At 42.1% G+C, this 16231-nt stretch overlaps 3 protein-coding genes across 4 annotated transcripts; 2 read left to right on the top strand and 1 right to left on the bottom strand.

The window, feature by feature from the left end:
• Positions 1-1555: 1555 nt before the first annotated feature.
• On the top strand, positions 1556-4301 carry LOC115674112 (uncharacterized protein At1g65710-like). 2 transcript variants are annotated; one of them, XM_056319847.1, is made up of 2 exons: positions 1556-2960; positions 3076-4301. In XM_056319847.1, exons 1-2 carry the CDS (start codon positions 1737-1739, stop codon positions 3976-3978), a joined length of 2127 nt encoding a protein of 708 aa, XP_056175822.1. In that variant the 5' UTR covers positions 1556-1736; the 3' UTR covers positions 3979-4301. The 2 variants fall into 2 exon arrangements, with proteins under 2 accessions (XP_056175822.1, XP_030452304.1); XM_030596444.2 differs by having other exon boundaries at positions 1558-2975.
• Positions 4302-5438: 1137 nt separating this feature from the next.
• Positions 5439-16112, bottom strand: LOC115673928 (WAT1-related protein At3g02690, chloroplastic). The gene is made up of 8 exons (XM_056320179.1): positions 16099-16112; positions 10027-10591; positions 9853-9900; positions 9270-9392; positions 7148-7297; positions 6370-6541; positions 6169-6229; positions 5439-6078 (listed from the first exon to the last, which is right to left on the bottom strand). The coding sequence occupies exons 2-8, from the start codon at positions 10585-10587 to the stop codon at positions 5976-5978; spliced, it is 1218 nt and encodes a 405-aa protein (XP_056176154.1). The 5' UTR covers positions 10588-10591; positions 16099-16112; the 3' UTR covers positions 5439-5975.
• LOC115673929 (uncharacterized) lies at positions 14203-15851 on the top strand. Its single transcript, XM_030596195.2, is given in 2 exon segments — positions 14203-14584; positions 14857-15851. Coding segments are annotated over 2 exon segments (1077 nt in total). The 5' UTR covers positions 14203-14307; the 3' UTR covers positions 15657-15851.
• Positions 16113-16231: the final 119 nt, after the last annotated feature.

Genomic DNA, 16231 nt, shown 5'->3' with positions numbered 1-16231 from the left:
TAATTTCCGGTTTTTTGGAAAGACTCTTGAAACTTTTTTTGATAAGGAAAAGACTCATCCCATTTAATTTTCCAAAAGTCTATTTCATAATATACATACACATATATACGTATAAATCTGAAAAAAAGAGAAGCCTCATTTTTCCTATACTATATACATAGATTAGCATTTAAAATCCCCAAAATTTTGACTTTTCAGAAGCCACCAACTAGCAAATGCTCGCTTTGATTAACGGTTCGACTTTGTCCTAACCCCTAAAATCGAAGAATCGTAAGTGCAGTGCCGATACTAAGCTCCGGTAGTTTAGCCTCCTATAGCAGTCTTTCATTCGATTCTTCTTTAACGTAAAGATTTAGCGACAATGATATGAAAACAATCGATATGAAAACAATAAATAGAAAGACTCATTTGCCAATCAAACTCCGAGAGGCCGACTCTCTTTAGGTATATGGGCTCCCCTAATAGGTTAGCGCCGAGAAAGGCCCTTCTTCAAGCTTTCTAGTTCTAAGTTCACCCCCCACGCCATCCAAGTCCAAGTCCAAAGAGCATTCGTTCAAGCTGGGAAGCCACTTTGCCCACTTTAATTAATTAGCCACGTTAGAGTTTCCATCAAACTCAAATGCATTATATTAGTTTCTTGAAAATTACAAAAAAATTTGAATGCCATAAACTGTTGCAATTTGGAGTAAATTAATATCACGCAAAAGTGTGATTTTGAAGTAATAATTTTTTTAATTTTTTTTAAAAGTTAAGAGAAGTAAAAGCTCCACCAAAGACCGGTGAGATTTAATTTAGCTTGTTTGGGGTGGGCCTATTTTCGTTTTTTTTGACATGGTTTATTTTAGTTAATGACTCACTTAATGAGCCATAAAAAAAATGAGTCATTTTTGCATTTCTGCAAAATTTGTAAAAGTGGAAAAAAAAAATTGGTGCTACCCGCTAATGTACACAATTGTTTTTGAAATAATTTGGGTAGTGCAAAAAGAGTTCTTAAATTTAACACCAAAACGTAAATGTACAATCTTTTTTTTTTTTTGGAAAATGAGCAAAACGTAGCTAGAAAAAAAATTTGGTGCTACCCGCTAATGTACGATTGTTTTCGAAAATGAGAAAAACGTTGCTGAAAGCAACTAAAGTCAGCATTTACAAAAATGAACCTAGAAAAAAGCTGTCGCACTTTATTAGAATAAGAATAAAAATATAAGACTTTTCTTATGAACCCCAAAAATCATATAAGTGCGTGTTATTTTTTTTTTCCTTGGGCTGGCCAATAAAGAATTATGCATTTTTTTGCTCTCAAAAGAGAAAAAAAAAATTAAGAATTAGGAATTTTAGGACATGTTTTGGTGTCCAGCAGAAGTAGCCGTTCTGATACCGACATAAAGTATCGTTTTCTTTGGGGCTCGGGCTCGGGACAAATTAAATTAAAAAAAAAAAGAAATTTTTTCTTTTTGAAATCCTGAACGACAGTTGATTCGATTTGAATTATAAAAAAAAAAAAACAGGCGTGTCTCAATAATAAAACTCAAAAGAAAGAGGCACCAGTAACGGCTCTCTTACCCGCTCGCTCGTCGAAATTTGAAATCCTCTCTCTCTCTCTCTCTCTCTGCGTCATCTTCTCGGTCCACGTGCATCTCCTCCGGCAACCTCGTTCATCTTCACGACCCTGGTCACCTCGTCTTCTCCAGATTGTCCTCTCTCTCTCTCTCTCTCTGTGGACCAAGAAAACCATCTCAATGGGTAGCTGTTTCAGCAAGAAAAGCTCTTCCCCGGCCGCCCACGGCGTCTCTCCGGCCGCGAAGCCGCCGCCGCCCGATTCGCACCCTCCTCGCGAGATTGACGTCGTCGCGAAGAAGGCGGAGTGCAGGCCCGGCGGCAGGGCGTCGCCGCGGGATCACCAGGAGAAGGAAGCCGGGCAGGAGGGCTTCGTCAAGAAGGAGGTCTTCGTCATCAAGCACCGGAAGAGCCACGACAGACGCGCTGCTTCTTCTCCTGAAGAGAAGCCGGTGGTCGACGGCGCGGCTCCGGCTGCGGATGCTGGCAAATCCGGCGAAGATGCGGCTAAGGCGGCCGGTCCCCTGGCCGATTTGAGTAATGGCGGGGAGAGCTTGGCTGTGAATGGGGCGAGCGCAGTCGGCGTGAGCGCCGGCGTGAGGACGTCGAACTGCACCAAGGAAGAGGTCGATGCCATTCTCATCCAGTGCGGCCGGCTTAGCCGCAGCTCCTCCGCGAGAACCGGCGCTGCTTCTGGTGGCAGGGTCTATTCGGGATCGAAGAGGAGCTATGATTTCGATAATCAAAACGATGCCGTCGCCCGGGCTGTCGATGCTGCGGGAAGCGAGCAACCCGAGATGAATGAGGATGAGCTGGCGGAGAAACGCCAGCACCGGCAGCGCCACCGCCAATCGACGCCTTTCCGGTCCCACAGCCAGGGGAGTGGGGCGAGGAGGAGGACCCCGAGCAGGGAAAGAGAGCAGCGCTCCTCAAGCAGAGAAAGGAGGGTGAGCCGCTCGCCCGCTAGACGTTCCGAGAATGCCACTCTCTCGAATTCGAACGCGAGTGCCGCTGCCGGGGGCTCTGGCAACAGCAATAGGCCCGGGAAGATGGTGTCGGTCCCTGCTTCTTTGGTGGACAAGAGCAACTGTGCTGGCGATCCTCATGAATCTCAAGCCACCATCAAGAGAATATCCGTGAAGAGGAACGTAGGGGAAGCGCACACGGTGTCGAGAAGCGCTGCATCGCCTCGTTCCCAGTCGCCTGCCAGGCAAACGTCTGGCAGTGTCGGAAGGCATCAGAACAGTGAGAACCAGCAACCTTCCCTCAGTCGCAACCCATCCAGGAAGGCGGAACAATCGCCGTGCAGGAGAAACCCGCTCGGCGAGATCGATACCAATGCCCGTCAACAGCAACCTCAGCCGCTAACCAACAAGAGCACGCATAAAGCTACGGAAGACGGCACGGTAAAGGAAGTCGAGGTACTTCTCGCTGACATTCCGTTAGTTTCTTCGAGAAATTACTCCTATTTCTTACCACAATCCTTAATGAAATTGGTTGTTGCTACCTTATCGATTCCAGGCTCGAATGACGAAACCGACCGTGGATAGTAACAACAGCAGATACGCTCACGGGACTTGTGACAGAACTGGGGGTAAAGTGACAGAGGACAACAAGGCTCGAGGTTGTGATTCTGCAGAAAAGGAGCAACAAGCTGTCATGGAAGTGCTGAAGAGGCAAGCAGCACCAATGTCCGGGATGGAAAGCCAGAAACCCCAGGCACTGGCACGAAGCCGGTCCTCGAGGCTGTCCGAGCTCGAACTGAATCCTCAGATTGTGCCTGAACCCACGTCCTATACGAATTTGCTGCTCGAAGACATCCAGAATTTTCACCAGAAGCACACTACCACTTTCACGGTCCCGGCTTGTGTCACAAAGGCCTGCTCGATCTACGAAGCAGTCGCCGACCTCAACTCCAACAAGAACTCCAATGTAGCCAGCGCCTTGTCCGAATTAAGAAAAGCCGCGTCCAATCAATGCAGCCACAACGGCTACAATCCCTCCTACTCAGGTAACGATCTCGTCAGGAAATCAGAGGGCAGGGACCCATTTGTGGAATCGGAGTTAGTAGTCGACGATGATATAATGGAGCCGAGCATTCACAAGTATGTGACGGTGAAGAGGGGTGGCATGCCGAAAGGAGATGATAAGGAGGAGATAGAATCCTCAGGGAGCAACAGCTTCGTCAGTTCTGGAACACAGCAATGGGGAGTGTCTTCCTCGTGGGAGCCCGGTTCGACCGATTCATCCGACTGCTGGACTTCCAATTCCAAAGCTGCCGTGGACGACTTCAGTCCGTTGGCCTTCCAGAGGATTGCTGTGTCTGAATCAGGTCGCCAAGTGAGCGAGTCCAGAAGGGAATTGAATGTTAAGAGGAGGGACTTCGGTGTTCGACAAAATGGGATCGGGAGAAGCAGGACATAGTCCCCAGTCAGTAATCTTTATCTTATGGCAGTTATCAGCAACTACTGTGCCAGTCAAGCGTCGACAAGAAGCAGAGACGGATTTGCTTCTATTTTAAGGGTTCAGTGTACGTTTCACGGCAGTTGCAGACTTGCAACATTCGGTCTTTCCTTAGGACATATTGCAGCTTTCATTATTTTCGCACCATAGATTGTGCATAAGTTACTCATTTATGTGCTATCTTTCAAGAGAACTTGCCATGTGGTTGATTTTTCATGTCAGTTACTGTTATGCAGAGTTTTCCAAGTTTGTGAGGATTTTATCCCATCTAAATTGGTCCATGACCCACAATGGCACTGCCACCTTAATCACTGAACCAGAAAGAAATCCAAAACTGAAAACAGAATTTTATGAGGGATAGATCAAACTGCAAGAATAAAGGTTCATTCAAGGGAAAATGATACAAAAAGTCCCTGAACTTTGGCTCAATCTGCAATTTGGTTCCTAGATTTTTAATTTGTTCAATATAGTCCATAAACTTTAATCCAATATTTAATGTAGTCCATGAACTTTCGATTTATTCAATATGGTCTCTGAGCTTTTGGTACATATTCAATATAGTCTCTGAACTTTATAAAAATATTTAATGTAGTCCCTGAACTTGAATTAATGGAATGACTACATTGATCATTTTTATAAAGTCCATGGACTATATATTAAACATGTACTAGAAGTTCAGGGACCACATTGAACATTATGCTAAAGTTCAGGGATTACATTGAACAAATTAAAAGTTCAGGGATCAAATTGCACATTGAGTCAAAGTTTATAGACTATTTGTGTTATTATCCCTTCATTCAATATTCTCTGGTGGTTTTTTTTTTGTTTTACTTTTGCTGGTTAATATACCAGAGACATTGCAACAATTATTAGCAACCATAAGGCCTGTTTGGCCAAGTTATTAGCAACCCTATTTGATGAGCGACATGACCCATATGCAGTTGACGACCGTGACTCGTAAAATTCCCTATGTCCCCAATAGAATCAATCCAGCGCGGTGGCATTATGCTATTTCCAGATTTTGTAGCGACAACAAAGTGACAGTTCACTTTCAAACTAGACCAGCGTGGCGTCTGTCTATTTTCCTTTGCCAATTCGATTGCTAAGGGAAAAGCATTTCCTTTCCTCTAGTGGAACACAAAGGCTCGAGTACCTGTCACTCAACCCTCCAAGCAAACTCTCATATGATCCAGGGAGATCACTGCTATTGTTTCAAGCGGAGGCTTGAAAGCTGCATCCATGTGGATTTTAGTAGTGCCATGAGGGGATGGGAGCCACTAACTGATTAGTGTAGGAGCTTGGTGGACTGGCATAGATGAGGCCTTCACTCATAGAAATTTCCAAAAATGTGCGCAACACCATTGTTTTGTGGTTTGTGTATTCTCAAAACATATAAAGAGACTTTCGGCAACTCAAGTATCTAGGGTTGTAATATACTGCATAGATAAACAAAGTTCATTTGCATATCACAGAAGCAGAAAAAGGAGTACCATTTGTGCATGTGGCTTCCCATAAATACCTTCATCAACCAAAGACAACTCGCTGGAGTTAGAGATATTAATAAAAATAGAGAATCGAAAAGAGAGAAGATTGACCCCCTGCCATAGACAACTCGCTGGAGTAACCAACTGCAGAATATGTTAACCAAAAATGCCACAACGGCAAACAAAAGGATATGTATCTGCAGAGCATTCTATTCTATTGTCCTATACATAACATCGAGATGAGTGCTCCAACAGCTCGAGCCATTTTTGTCGAGAAAAGAGTAATATACTCACCGTCTTATTTACAAAATATCTCAACTCCTACTCTGTCCACGACCTTTATGGATGCATGCATGATTTAGCAACAATTAGTTCAAACTTCAGAGGTAGAGCCTGAGAGTGAAGCACCTGCTAGGCGATAAACACAGGTTTCACATACTTCACATGTTGGGCATGCCATACTCAGCATAAGGATCATTCCAAGCTGTTCTGGTTGTTGATCATGTATATGGCAATCAAAGTAATAAAAGCACCACCCAGTTGTAGAGGTGAGAAGGTTTCATGGAGAAATATGTACCTGCAGGTATGGTCTACGATTATGGCATAAAAAGAAGGCATGCAAAAATAAATAACAGACAATAAAAGGCTAAGGTAGGATGGACTGTACCCGAAAATTGAAGCAAACATTGGAGTAAGAAATGTGAGGGAGCTCAGCTTCGTCAAACTTCCTGCATGCAATAGCAAAACAGAGTGAACTAGAGTTGGGAGGATATGAGAATACTTATTACACTTCCATCATGTGTGACAAGGAAAATAACCACGAGTTGAGGATAAAATACATAAGATTCAAAATATTCAGGATACCAACCTTTTGTAGCATTGTAGTAGAATACACCATAGCTGATGGCACTTCCACAAATCGAGGTATAAAGTAGTGCTGATATATCGGTCACGGAAAGCTCCGATAGACCACTGGTAAAGATAGGATCATGATTGAGAATCGACATTATTGCAAGAGGAAGACCGCCAATAACCATATGCTACAGGAAAAACAATCAAATTGAAGACGTCAGTTAATCTTCTAATTCTTCAACTCTTTTTACTGAGAGGGCCACTCTTGACAAGAAGAAGACCACTGTAATGGTCAGCTATACGAAATAACCAAAAATAGAAGTCAAGAGTTAATCACGTGCGGTGAAGTTTTATGATAAAATTTCACAGCTAAAATGTGATATATTTGTGCAAAGTTTCTCAAATACCTGAATGCCAAAAGACCCACTCTTTTAAAGGATGAAATGGAGCATGGTTTCCTAAGTATGGATAATTAATAATGTCTTCAACTGAGCAATGGAAAATCTATGCTCTTATGTGTAAGGCAATATAGTATTAAGCCCATACAATAGATCAATTACGAAGGTATCATGCAGTCTCCCCAATGATTAGAGAACCAGCAATTAGCTTCGAGCTGATACACCAATAAGTTATCATTTTGAACAGTGAAGAGATATAAAATTATCACAGCTAAATTACTGGAAATATGAAATCGAAACAGACACAAGTAGCAAAGCAGACCAACAACGGGCCTCTAGCTAAATAAAAAAGCAAATTCAAGCACTTTAATATCCACCAGGCTAGGTGGAACCTACCCATCCAGTAGCCATAACTGGATCAGAATACTTGGAGACCCAACGGACCATAACAGTTCCAGTGGCCATGCTCTGAGCTGCAAGAAGCATCCACCACTCACCACTTCCCCACAGTGAAAAATTGTTGCCATCAATAGCAACTGCCGGTACCTACAGCTTAAAAATCACCATCAAATAGTGCAAGAGCCATGTGAAATAGAGATTGCTTATCAGTAAGAATCCGCATATATCTCTAATATGATTGTAAAAAGCAAAAAAACGATATGCCAGTTTCCACCTAAGGTAGATCACTCGCATTTTGACCGAAGGAAAATGGTATATAGCTACTGAAAAAGATGCATCAGATTTAGTAACATGCCCATTTTAGTTGGTGTAATTAGGCTACATACAGCAATGAGTGGCTAAAGGAACTCCAGTAGTATAGTGGTGGTACCCTCACCATATTACCGTTGAGCCTTCATTGTCAAGTCCAAATTGTGACCTTATGTACCCTTACCTGAACTTCATCATACCTAAAAAGGTTTGGTGATGGCAACAATAACAAAGGCCCATTTCCAGTATGAGGGGTCTGTTACAGGGAACCATTAACTCCTATCAAGTATCATGTCTCTCAAGACAATAGACTCGGAAACTATATCCTCTTAATGTTTCCCGTAGACATCTTCTTAAGCCTCCTCCTCCTCCCAAAAATCTACCTTCTGGGATTACATAAATAACATTTTCTGGCCGCTGCATTTTGGCTAGTTAAAGTCTCTCCGCATGTCTGAACCAACTTATTTCAGATCTGTATCTTGAATTGAGGCCAATTGAATTTTCCAATGGTTAAGATATCTGTCTACCTATCTCAGATACAGTCACATAGTTTACATGTTACGCTTGACTGGCCAACATGTCTATCCATAGACTGTTGCCATGTTATTGCAGCCTTAAATAGTTTTCCCTAAAGCCTGAGTAGCATTTTCAGATTGTACATAGTGCTCGCAACATTTCACCCTGTAGATCCATCCCGCTTGCATATAGTAACGGATCTCCATGTAATCCACTTCTATTCTTGGAAGATGTAGCTCTTTAACCTCCGTTATACTTTATTACTCTTTTCACCATTCATCTTATAAGTCATAAAAATATAATTCTATATTTGACACAATTCATTGTATTTCGACTACAGATACCAAAGTACTCTTTCTCCTCCAGTGCATTCCACACACAATTATCTAACCCAATGATCTCAACCTCAATGACTCAACTACCTCAACTAAACATTTCACTTTGATGGTAGATCCCTTTTGAAAAGACTTCAACATGCTTTTTCAAACCAGCCATTTAGCTGGTGATGAAAAGAAAAACACTTCATTTTAAGAGAGAGAGAGAGAGAGACAGAGACAGATATTGTTGGAAAAATCTATTAGGCAGTGTGAACAAGTAAAACTCATAGATGCTCACATCAAGCTATAGGCCCATGACCAAACGATAAGTCATATGCTACCTTTTGAAGGAATCTTCACATGAGATAAATGTGAGACACATGCAGCTTCTACCAAGAATCAGCCAACTAATATTTAGCACGACAGTGGAAATTACTGGATAGTTTTAGGTTTGGAGGTTAAAAACAACTATGGGGAATTGAGAGCAAGTTTGGTCAGCGGTCAGAATCTTTGAAAATAATGAACAAGGATCTAAGACTTGAATCAAACCATATGTAGCTGGGAAATTTACAGCACGGTCATCAAAATGCATAAAAAAATGTGATTAAAGTGGCAACTTTTTTGCATATGCATTTGCTTAAAAGTGTAAGGAATAGGAATTTAGAGTTTACTAAAGTAAACAGCAAGTTGCAATGAATATGATAAGGAGAACAGATGGCAGATGTTCTGGACATGGAGTGCAAGGTGGAGCAATATCTATCCAATGCAATTATAACCATGAAAGCACATCCTATGAGAGACCGTGCAGACATGTCACAAAACCATCGAATAATGGTCCATCGACGAGATAAAGAATGTTGCATGGTATCTCCGAAGCACAACATAGCCCACTTAGTTTCTAAATTATAAGGATCAAGCCAATGCATATTCACTTAACACCAGAAAAATCATAATACAACTGGTGACACAAGGATTACCTCAAGGAGAAGAAGTCCAACAACACCAAGTATCAGCCCTGCGCCTCCAATTAACCCAATGGACTCACCGAACAACAGGGCTGCAAGTATAGCCACTGTTAATGGCTGAGAGTCAATTATCACCTGTAATAAATTCAGCTCCAGTAAGCCAAGCAGAATAGCTCGTTTCCTATCAACTGCCAAATCTACTAAACAGACAGGGAACAAATATCAAGACATCTGAGTCCATGTCAAGGATACCATGTATAAAGACTAATCCAACTGATAGCTGCAGCTATACTAAAAGACCGGTCGACCTTTCTATCACACATACTCATTCTTCCATTAGTGGTGTGGAAAAGAACAAAGGCAAGATTTTTCAGATAACAGTACAAGAATCAGCGTAAGTGACATCAGTCTTCTGACATGAGCCATTTCCTTAAGAGCACATTTCCAAAGCAATATGCGAGAATTTCTGTTACTCAGTAGCCATATTCAACATCAAAGAACCTTATAATTCACCTATAAGGTCGAAACCTTTTTGCCCTTTTCTTCTCATGGAGGCATTTAAACTGAGATAGAGAATGTAGTGTGTTCAACATACGCTTCCGAGACCCGCCGACGTCCTCTGCAACCCTTCGGCGAGAAATCCCTGCCCCAAAAAACCCATCAGCAGGGGAAAATTATTATCAATCAAACATGTCAATCTCACATTTTTTCTGAGAAAGAAAAGCAAAAAATGGCACACAATTACACATTAGAGAGAGAGAGGCGTGACCTGAAAACAAGAGGCGTCCACAAGGGCAAAAAGAGTGATGGAGAGCCAAGCGTTGAGGCCGGAGGGGGGCTTGCGGCCGCGGGAGGCCGCGAAGGCGATGAGGAGGAACCCCGCGGGGATGAGGCGGAACGAGGACACGAAGAAAGGGCCGGCCTTGGGGAGGACCTCCTTCATGGCCACCATGGCCGTGCCCCAGAAGAAGAAGGGCGACACCAGCACGCCCCACTCCCACAGAGACTCCTCCACCGACGACGTCGATGTTAACGACGACGACGTGGTCGCGGACCCTTTATCGTCCACATCATCCACGGCCGCGCCCACGCCGTCCAAGGACGGTTCTCGTTCGAATTCCACCTTCTCGCTGGTGCAGTAGACTTTGGAGCCGCGTTCCTTCTTGCTCTGCCTCATGACCATGAAGAGAGAAGGAGGGGTCGCGTTCTGGGTCGATCTTCGGAAGGGATGTCTACGTGGGTCTCGCACGGGAAGCGAGGAAAACGAGCTTCGAAGCGAGAGGGACTCCATTGCAGCTGGTTGGTGCCAGCAGTTGAGAGTCCATACCATCTCTCTCTCTACAGCCAGAGACAAGATACTCAGTGAGCCAGAGAGAGAGAGAGAGAGAGAGAGAGAGAGAGAGAGAGAGCAAGAGCCACAAAGATACTCAGCGAGCCAGAGAGAGAGAGAGAGAAGCTAAGCATGGCAGGTTTTTCTGTTTCCACGGTTGCTGTGATGGATGAGGCGGGGACAGCCACAAGTTTGTTTTTGAGAAGATTAAGAAAATGAAAAAGGAAAAAGAAAAAAAAACAAGAACAAAGCCGTTTTTTTAAATGAATTTTCTTTTTAATTGAGTCAATAATTTCTTCTACATTCGCAATTATTATAGTTATTTTTATTATTATTGCCAAGTTAGCATAACTCCGCATAACTATGGTTAAAGTATCGAACTGCGCAAAACAATTAAAGTTTCTAGGGAAATAAAAGCATACTTATTGATAATAGATTGAAAATATGATAATATAGTGTTCGGGTGCGCTACTGATTATTAAGTGGAGGGAGAAAACGAGCATTTATGTTAGAAAAACGGGGATATATGAAGGTATTTATGTTTTTTCCTACTATTTTTGTAAGGGTAATTAAGGAATATCTTATACAAATTCAGGTTTTGACTTAAATGTATCGATATTATATTCATTATACGAAGATGAGAACTTTTGAAAAATACATTGATTTCGAAAGGCTACTCATTGCTTTTGACGATGGCTACGTTATTAAAAATTGTGATATTAGCACTCTAATCGTGAGACAAACATATTATAATTTTATATGCGTACTATCGTGAGACAAGACATTAAATAAATACGAAGAGCTTAAATAAAATAGTTACCTTTGTATACTAAGTAGCGTTTTAGGTGATTGAAGGTATTTTTGAAAATCGGAAGTCATCGAGCATAATAATCTAACTCTCGTTTGTTCTATCAAGCATTAAATTTTGTCAATGAATTGATACCAGTGATGTAAATCGCTTTTTTAAACGACAATTTTAAAGATGGAATGTAAAAGAAAATGAAGAGTTAATGATAAAAAAAAGACTCATTGGCATGGAGACGGAGAACCCTCAGTGATATTTGGGAAAATTATACAAATTATTCATGAACTTTGATCTAATGTATAATGTGATTCATAAGTTTTTAATTTATTCAATGTGATCTTTGAACTTTACTCAATGTGCAATTTGAGTCATGAACTTTTGGTACATGTTCAATTTAATCTTTAGATCATATGAAATGTTCAATGTTGTCCCTAATCTCGAATTAATCGAAGGACAATATATTGAACATTTTCATATAATCCAAGGACTACATTGAATATGTATAAAAAAATCTAGGGATCACGTTGAACAAATTGAAAATTCACGGATCACATTGACATTTGGCTAAAGTTCGGGGACCATTTTTGTCATTATCCCATTGCATTTTACACATAAAACTTCGGGACGTTTATTTATGCCTTTTCTCTTTTTTTTTTTTTTTATGTTTTTTAATCACAAAAAACCTCAAACTGATACACCTATGACAAATTTATCCCAAACTAATTTTTTGACCACCAAAAATCCAAACTGGTACACATGTGACAAATTTATTCAAAACTATTTTTTTTACCACCAAAAACTGCAAATCGGTACACTTATAATAATTTTACCCTTCGTTAGTTTCCGTTAAATTGGATTAATATTTAATACCACGAAAAATCATAAATCAATACACACTTGTGATAAACGGAGGGTAAAATCCCAAACTGGTACACGCATCAATTGCCACGTTCATCCAACTCAACAATTTGATGGTAAAATGGAACATAAACTAAAGGAGGGTAAATTGTCATAAGTGTACCAGTTTGCGATTTTTGTTGTTAAAAAAATTAATTTGGGTAAATTTGTCATATGTATACCATTTTGGGGGTTTTTCGTAGTATTAAACCTTCTTTTTATATAGATTTGAAAGTAAAATTATTAACTTTGGGCTTTCTTTGATATCATTTGGTCTTTTCATATTATAATGGGGTTATTTCTAGTTTTGCAAAAGGAGTCCAATTTACAATGAATGTAAAAATTTGGAGAATATTGTCCAAAAAATCATAAATCTATTGCACTTTAATCAATTTAGTCTTAAACCTTTTAATTGTGCTAATTAAGTCCTAAACCTTTTCACATTTTGCCAATTGAGTCTATTCGGTTAATTTTGGCCGGAAAATGACTGACGTGGACGCTGGGCGTCCTACGTAGCATGGCTTGCGCACCGACATGGACAATTTTTAATAATATTTTAACTTATTTTAAATTTTTTATTAATTTTTTTCTTTTCTTCTCTTTTTCTTCTTTACTTTTTTCTTTTATTCCCTTTTCTCTTCTTTTCTTTTTTCTTTTTCCCTTTTTCCCTCCGCCGGCCATCGCCGGGCCTCACCGATGGTTAGCAAAGGTCGCCGGTCTTAGGTGAGGGCAGCCCTTGGGCGAGGCCCGACGATGGCTGACAGAGGAAAAAAAGAAAAGAAGAGAAGGAAAAGCTGCAGCCATACATTTGGAATATGTCTGGATTTATTATTACCTTTATAGTTGACTAGATCTAGATTAACTAAAAGTAAGTAATTTTTATTTTTCCTAGTGTAAGCAAACAAGCCCTTACCTTCCGAATAAATTTCACCTATGGGTCACCTAACTTTGGTATATCTTGTCATAAGATCTCCGGACTTTTATTTTTTATGGGAAGTTGCACAAAACTCCCCCGAATTTAGGGGGCAGTACACATTTGCCCTTAAACTTTCAACGGTTATATATTACCTCCTTCAACTTTTTTTTTTTTTCTATCAGTAGTATTTTAGTTAATTTATCTTTCTCCCATTTTCTATATCATTCATTTTTACACAGCAATCAAGGGCAAAAGAGGAATTCCCTTAAAAAAACGAGATGAAAATATACTTTTACACCTTAAAAGTCGTGTGCATTGCATACACTGACAGAAAAAATAATGTAAAATTGATAGCTATAACGAAAAGAGAGTTCCGGGGGTGTTACTTAACCATTGAAAATTCGAGGATAAGCGCGTACCACTGTAAATTAAGAGGATTTTGTTTAGATTTTCGCCTTATTTTAATAACTTGGAGCACTAGATTTCTTTCTTTGGTAAATGCAGTTTGACCAGGATCCGATCAAGCGGAATGCCAGACATGGCGCCTTGCAAAAGCATCTGTGCTTAGATAGACCTGCAAAGCTCGGGCAGGAATTCTTTTATCAGGGTACTATTAGAATATGACCAAGCTTGGTAGCTTCGTCATTTTGAAATGGCTGGATTCGGGTCCCCAGATCGTGGAAGTTATGGCAGAGTAGACTTCATTTAGGACACTAGGAAGTGTGTCATGCATGGCCACGAAGTCGGTGTCGTTGTCGCGTTGGGGTGGAGTGCGCGTGCGGAACATGCGAGCACATGAAGCAAAACACGAAAGGCGCTGGTGATTCTTCTGCTTCAAGTTGCTGATCTCGCTTGGAATTCCAATGCAGACAGCAGCGGAGCGAGAAGAATCTCAGTACAATTCTTTTATGGGGTTTTGACTTTGCCAAGTCGACTTTCTAGGAACTTTAGATTAGATTCAGATCCAGTCCTCACTATAAATATTGCATGTAGAGACTTGGGTTCTTGCCATCACCTCAAGAAAGAACGCAGTTGATACGCAGAAACTAATTTTGTTTCCGAGGTTTTGAAAGTCTCTGGGAGTGCTGCTGTGACACACATCATGGGCACTCTCAGTTTCTGCTCTGTCATGATCTTCTCCTTGTTGCTTGTTAAGGGCAGCCAGGCCGACCTCTATGGATCTACTCCGCCGCCGCCACCTGACGCGGTTTCCGGCAAAAGCTTTCCTCAGTCGGTGTTCTGCAATGACCCGACGAGTAAACGCTTCGGGGCTCAGATCTCCTGCCCCAGCCAGTGCCCCATCTTCAAGCCATCCAATTCCAAGGACAAAGCTTGCTTTGTGGACTGTAATTCCAAGAACTGTGAAGCTCTATGCAAGAGTATGTACTCTCTCTCTCTCGAGAGCATGTGTGTATGCAAGTACTAAAAGAAGTAATATAAACTATGCAATTACAGTACTGTTTTAATTTAGTGGATGGGTGCAGTGAACAGAATTTGTCATAATGCAGAAAAGCATGTTAATGAGATCATGTGCTTTCATGCGGAGTACCGAGCTTTGACAGTAGTGTGCGAGTTTCTAGCTCGTTTCTTTACTTTTCCGATAGTACGGTATTGTTCAAAGAGTACTAATTGTTTCCATTTCGAATCACAGCGCGAAGGCCGAACTGTAACGGGATTGGAGCAGCATGCTTTGACCCAAGGTTCGTTGGGGGCGATGGCGTCATGTTCTACTTTCACGGCAAGACAAACGAGCAATTCAGCTTGGTGTCCGATGTCGATTTCCACATCAATGCCCGGTTCATTGGGCGCCGCCCCCAGGGGAGGACGCGCGACAACACGTGGATCCAAGCCCTAGGCCTGATGTTTGGTCCCCACACCTTCGCACTGGCCGTCAACAAGGTCGCCCAATGGGACAACGAAGTGGACCAACTCGTCCTAACCTACGATGGCAAGCCGCTTCTCCTCCCTCCGGGCCAGCTTTCCGCTTGGACCACTCCGGACGGCAGGCTCTCTGTCGAAAGGACAGCGAAGTTCAACAGCATTACGGTGCTGCTGCACGGCTTCGTTGAGATCTCGGCCAATGTAGTCCCCGTGACGAAGGAGGACGACCGCATCCACAGGTACCAGATACCGGATAACGATTGCTTCGCCCACTTGGAAGTGCAGTTCAAGTTCCTCCGCCTCTCCGACCAAGTGGAGGGTGTCCTGGGCCAGACATACCGCCCAGGCTACCGGAGCCCTGTGAAGAGAGGCGTGCCAATGCCGATCATGGGCGGAGAAGATAAGTACAAGACGTCGTCGCTCCTCTCCGCAGACTGCAAGTATTGCATTTTCTCTGCACCCGATTCGTGGACCGCCGTGGCCGAGTCGATAGTGTTGGATCCTACTACGGCAGTGGTTGATTGAACCAGCTAGATCAGTCCAGGCCCTGGACTTGTTTGTCGTCGCTAGATATGTTTTTACACTAAATTTAGTACGATAATGGAATGGGACGAGGGTGAAATAGAATAAAGTAAGGAATAGAATGGAGAAATGAATGGGCATGGAATAGGAGTTGGATTATTCTGGTGTTTAATTGTTCTGAATGCATGAGATATAAAGTATATGGTGATTCCCTTTCTTGTATTTGGAAAACTTTGGAATGGAAAGAAATATAGTATTGGATTGTCTAAAATGTCCTCAATATATGAAATGTGTGCAGGAAAAATCAAGTATCATGCTCCAACCCAACTAGATGACTGAAGTACCAAAGTGTGCCACCATATTCCCTCGCCACCGCCACCTTCTCCGTCCTGCCGCTTGACCCTCGCCGCTCATTGTCGTCTTAGCCCTGGCTGTTTATCTCTCTTCCCCTCCTAAGGTTGGGTACCCCTCTCTCTTCGTCCTCTGCGACTCCTCTCCCCCTCTCTCTCTAATGCGACATGAAGGTCGTGGCGTCTATGGTGAAGAAATGAGGTTGCTGCTAGCGGTTGGAGGGAACCGGCGATGGTGCGATAAAGGTCGTACTGCATCTCCTGAGTTTGACC

This window comes from Syzygium oleosum, unplaced genomic scaffold, assembly GCF_021117445.2.
Source record: "Syzygium oleosum isolate NSW1041296 unplaced genomic scaffold, Sole_v2.1 Sole_v2.19, whole genome shotgun sequence".
NCBI lineage: Eukaryota > Viridiplantae > Streptophyta > Magnoliopsida > Myrtales > Myrtaceae > Syzygium > Syzygium oleosum.
This window is presented reverse-complemented; position numbering and strand designations above follow the sequence as displayed.

Excerpts from the sequence above, each read along its gene's own strand:
- LOC115674112 (XM_030596444.2), top strand. The coding sequence starts at position 1,737 with ATGGGTAGCTGTTTCAGCAAGAAAAGCTCTTCCCCGGCCGCCCACGGC. Across the intron at positions 2,976-3,075 it reads GCACGGTAAAGGAAGTCGAG|GCTCGAATGACGAAACCGAC; the intron begins GTACTTCTCGCT and ends TATCGATTCCAG.
- LOC115673928 (XM_056320179.1), bottom strand. The coding sequence starts at position 10,587 with ATGGTATGGACTCTCAACTGCTGGCACCAACCAGCTGCAATGGAGTCC. Across the intron at positions 6,542-7,147 it reads CAGTTATGGCTACTGGATGG|CATATGGTTATTGGCGGTCT; the intron begins GTAGGTTCCACC and ends TTTTTCCTGTAG. Across the intron at positions 6,230-6,369 it reads CTACTACAATGCTACAAAAG|GAAGTTTGACGAAGCTGAGC; the intron begins GTTGGTATCCTG and ends TATTGCATGCAG.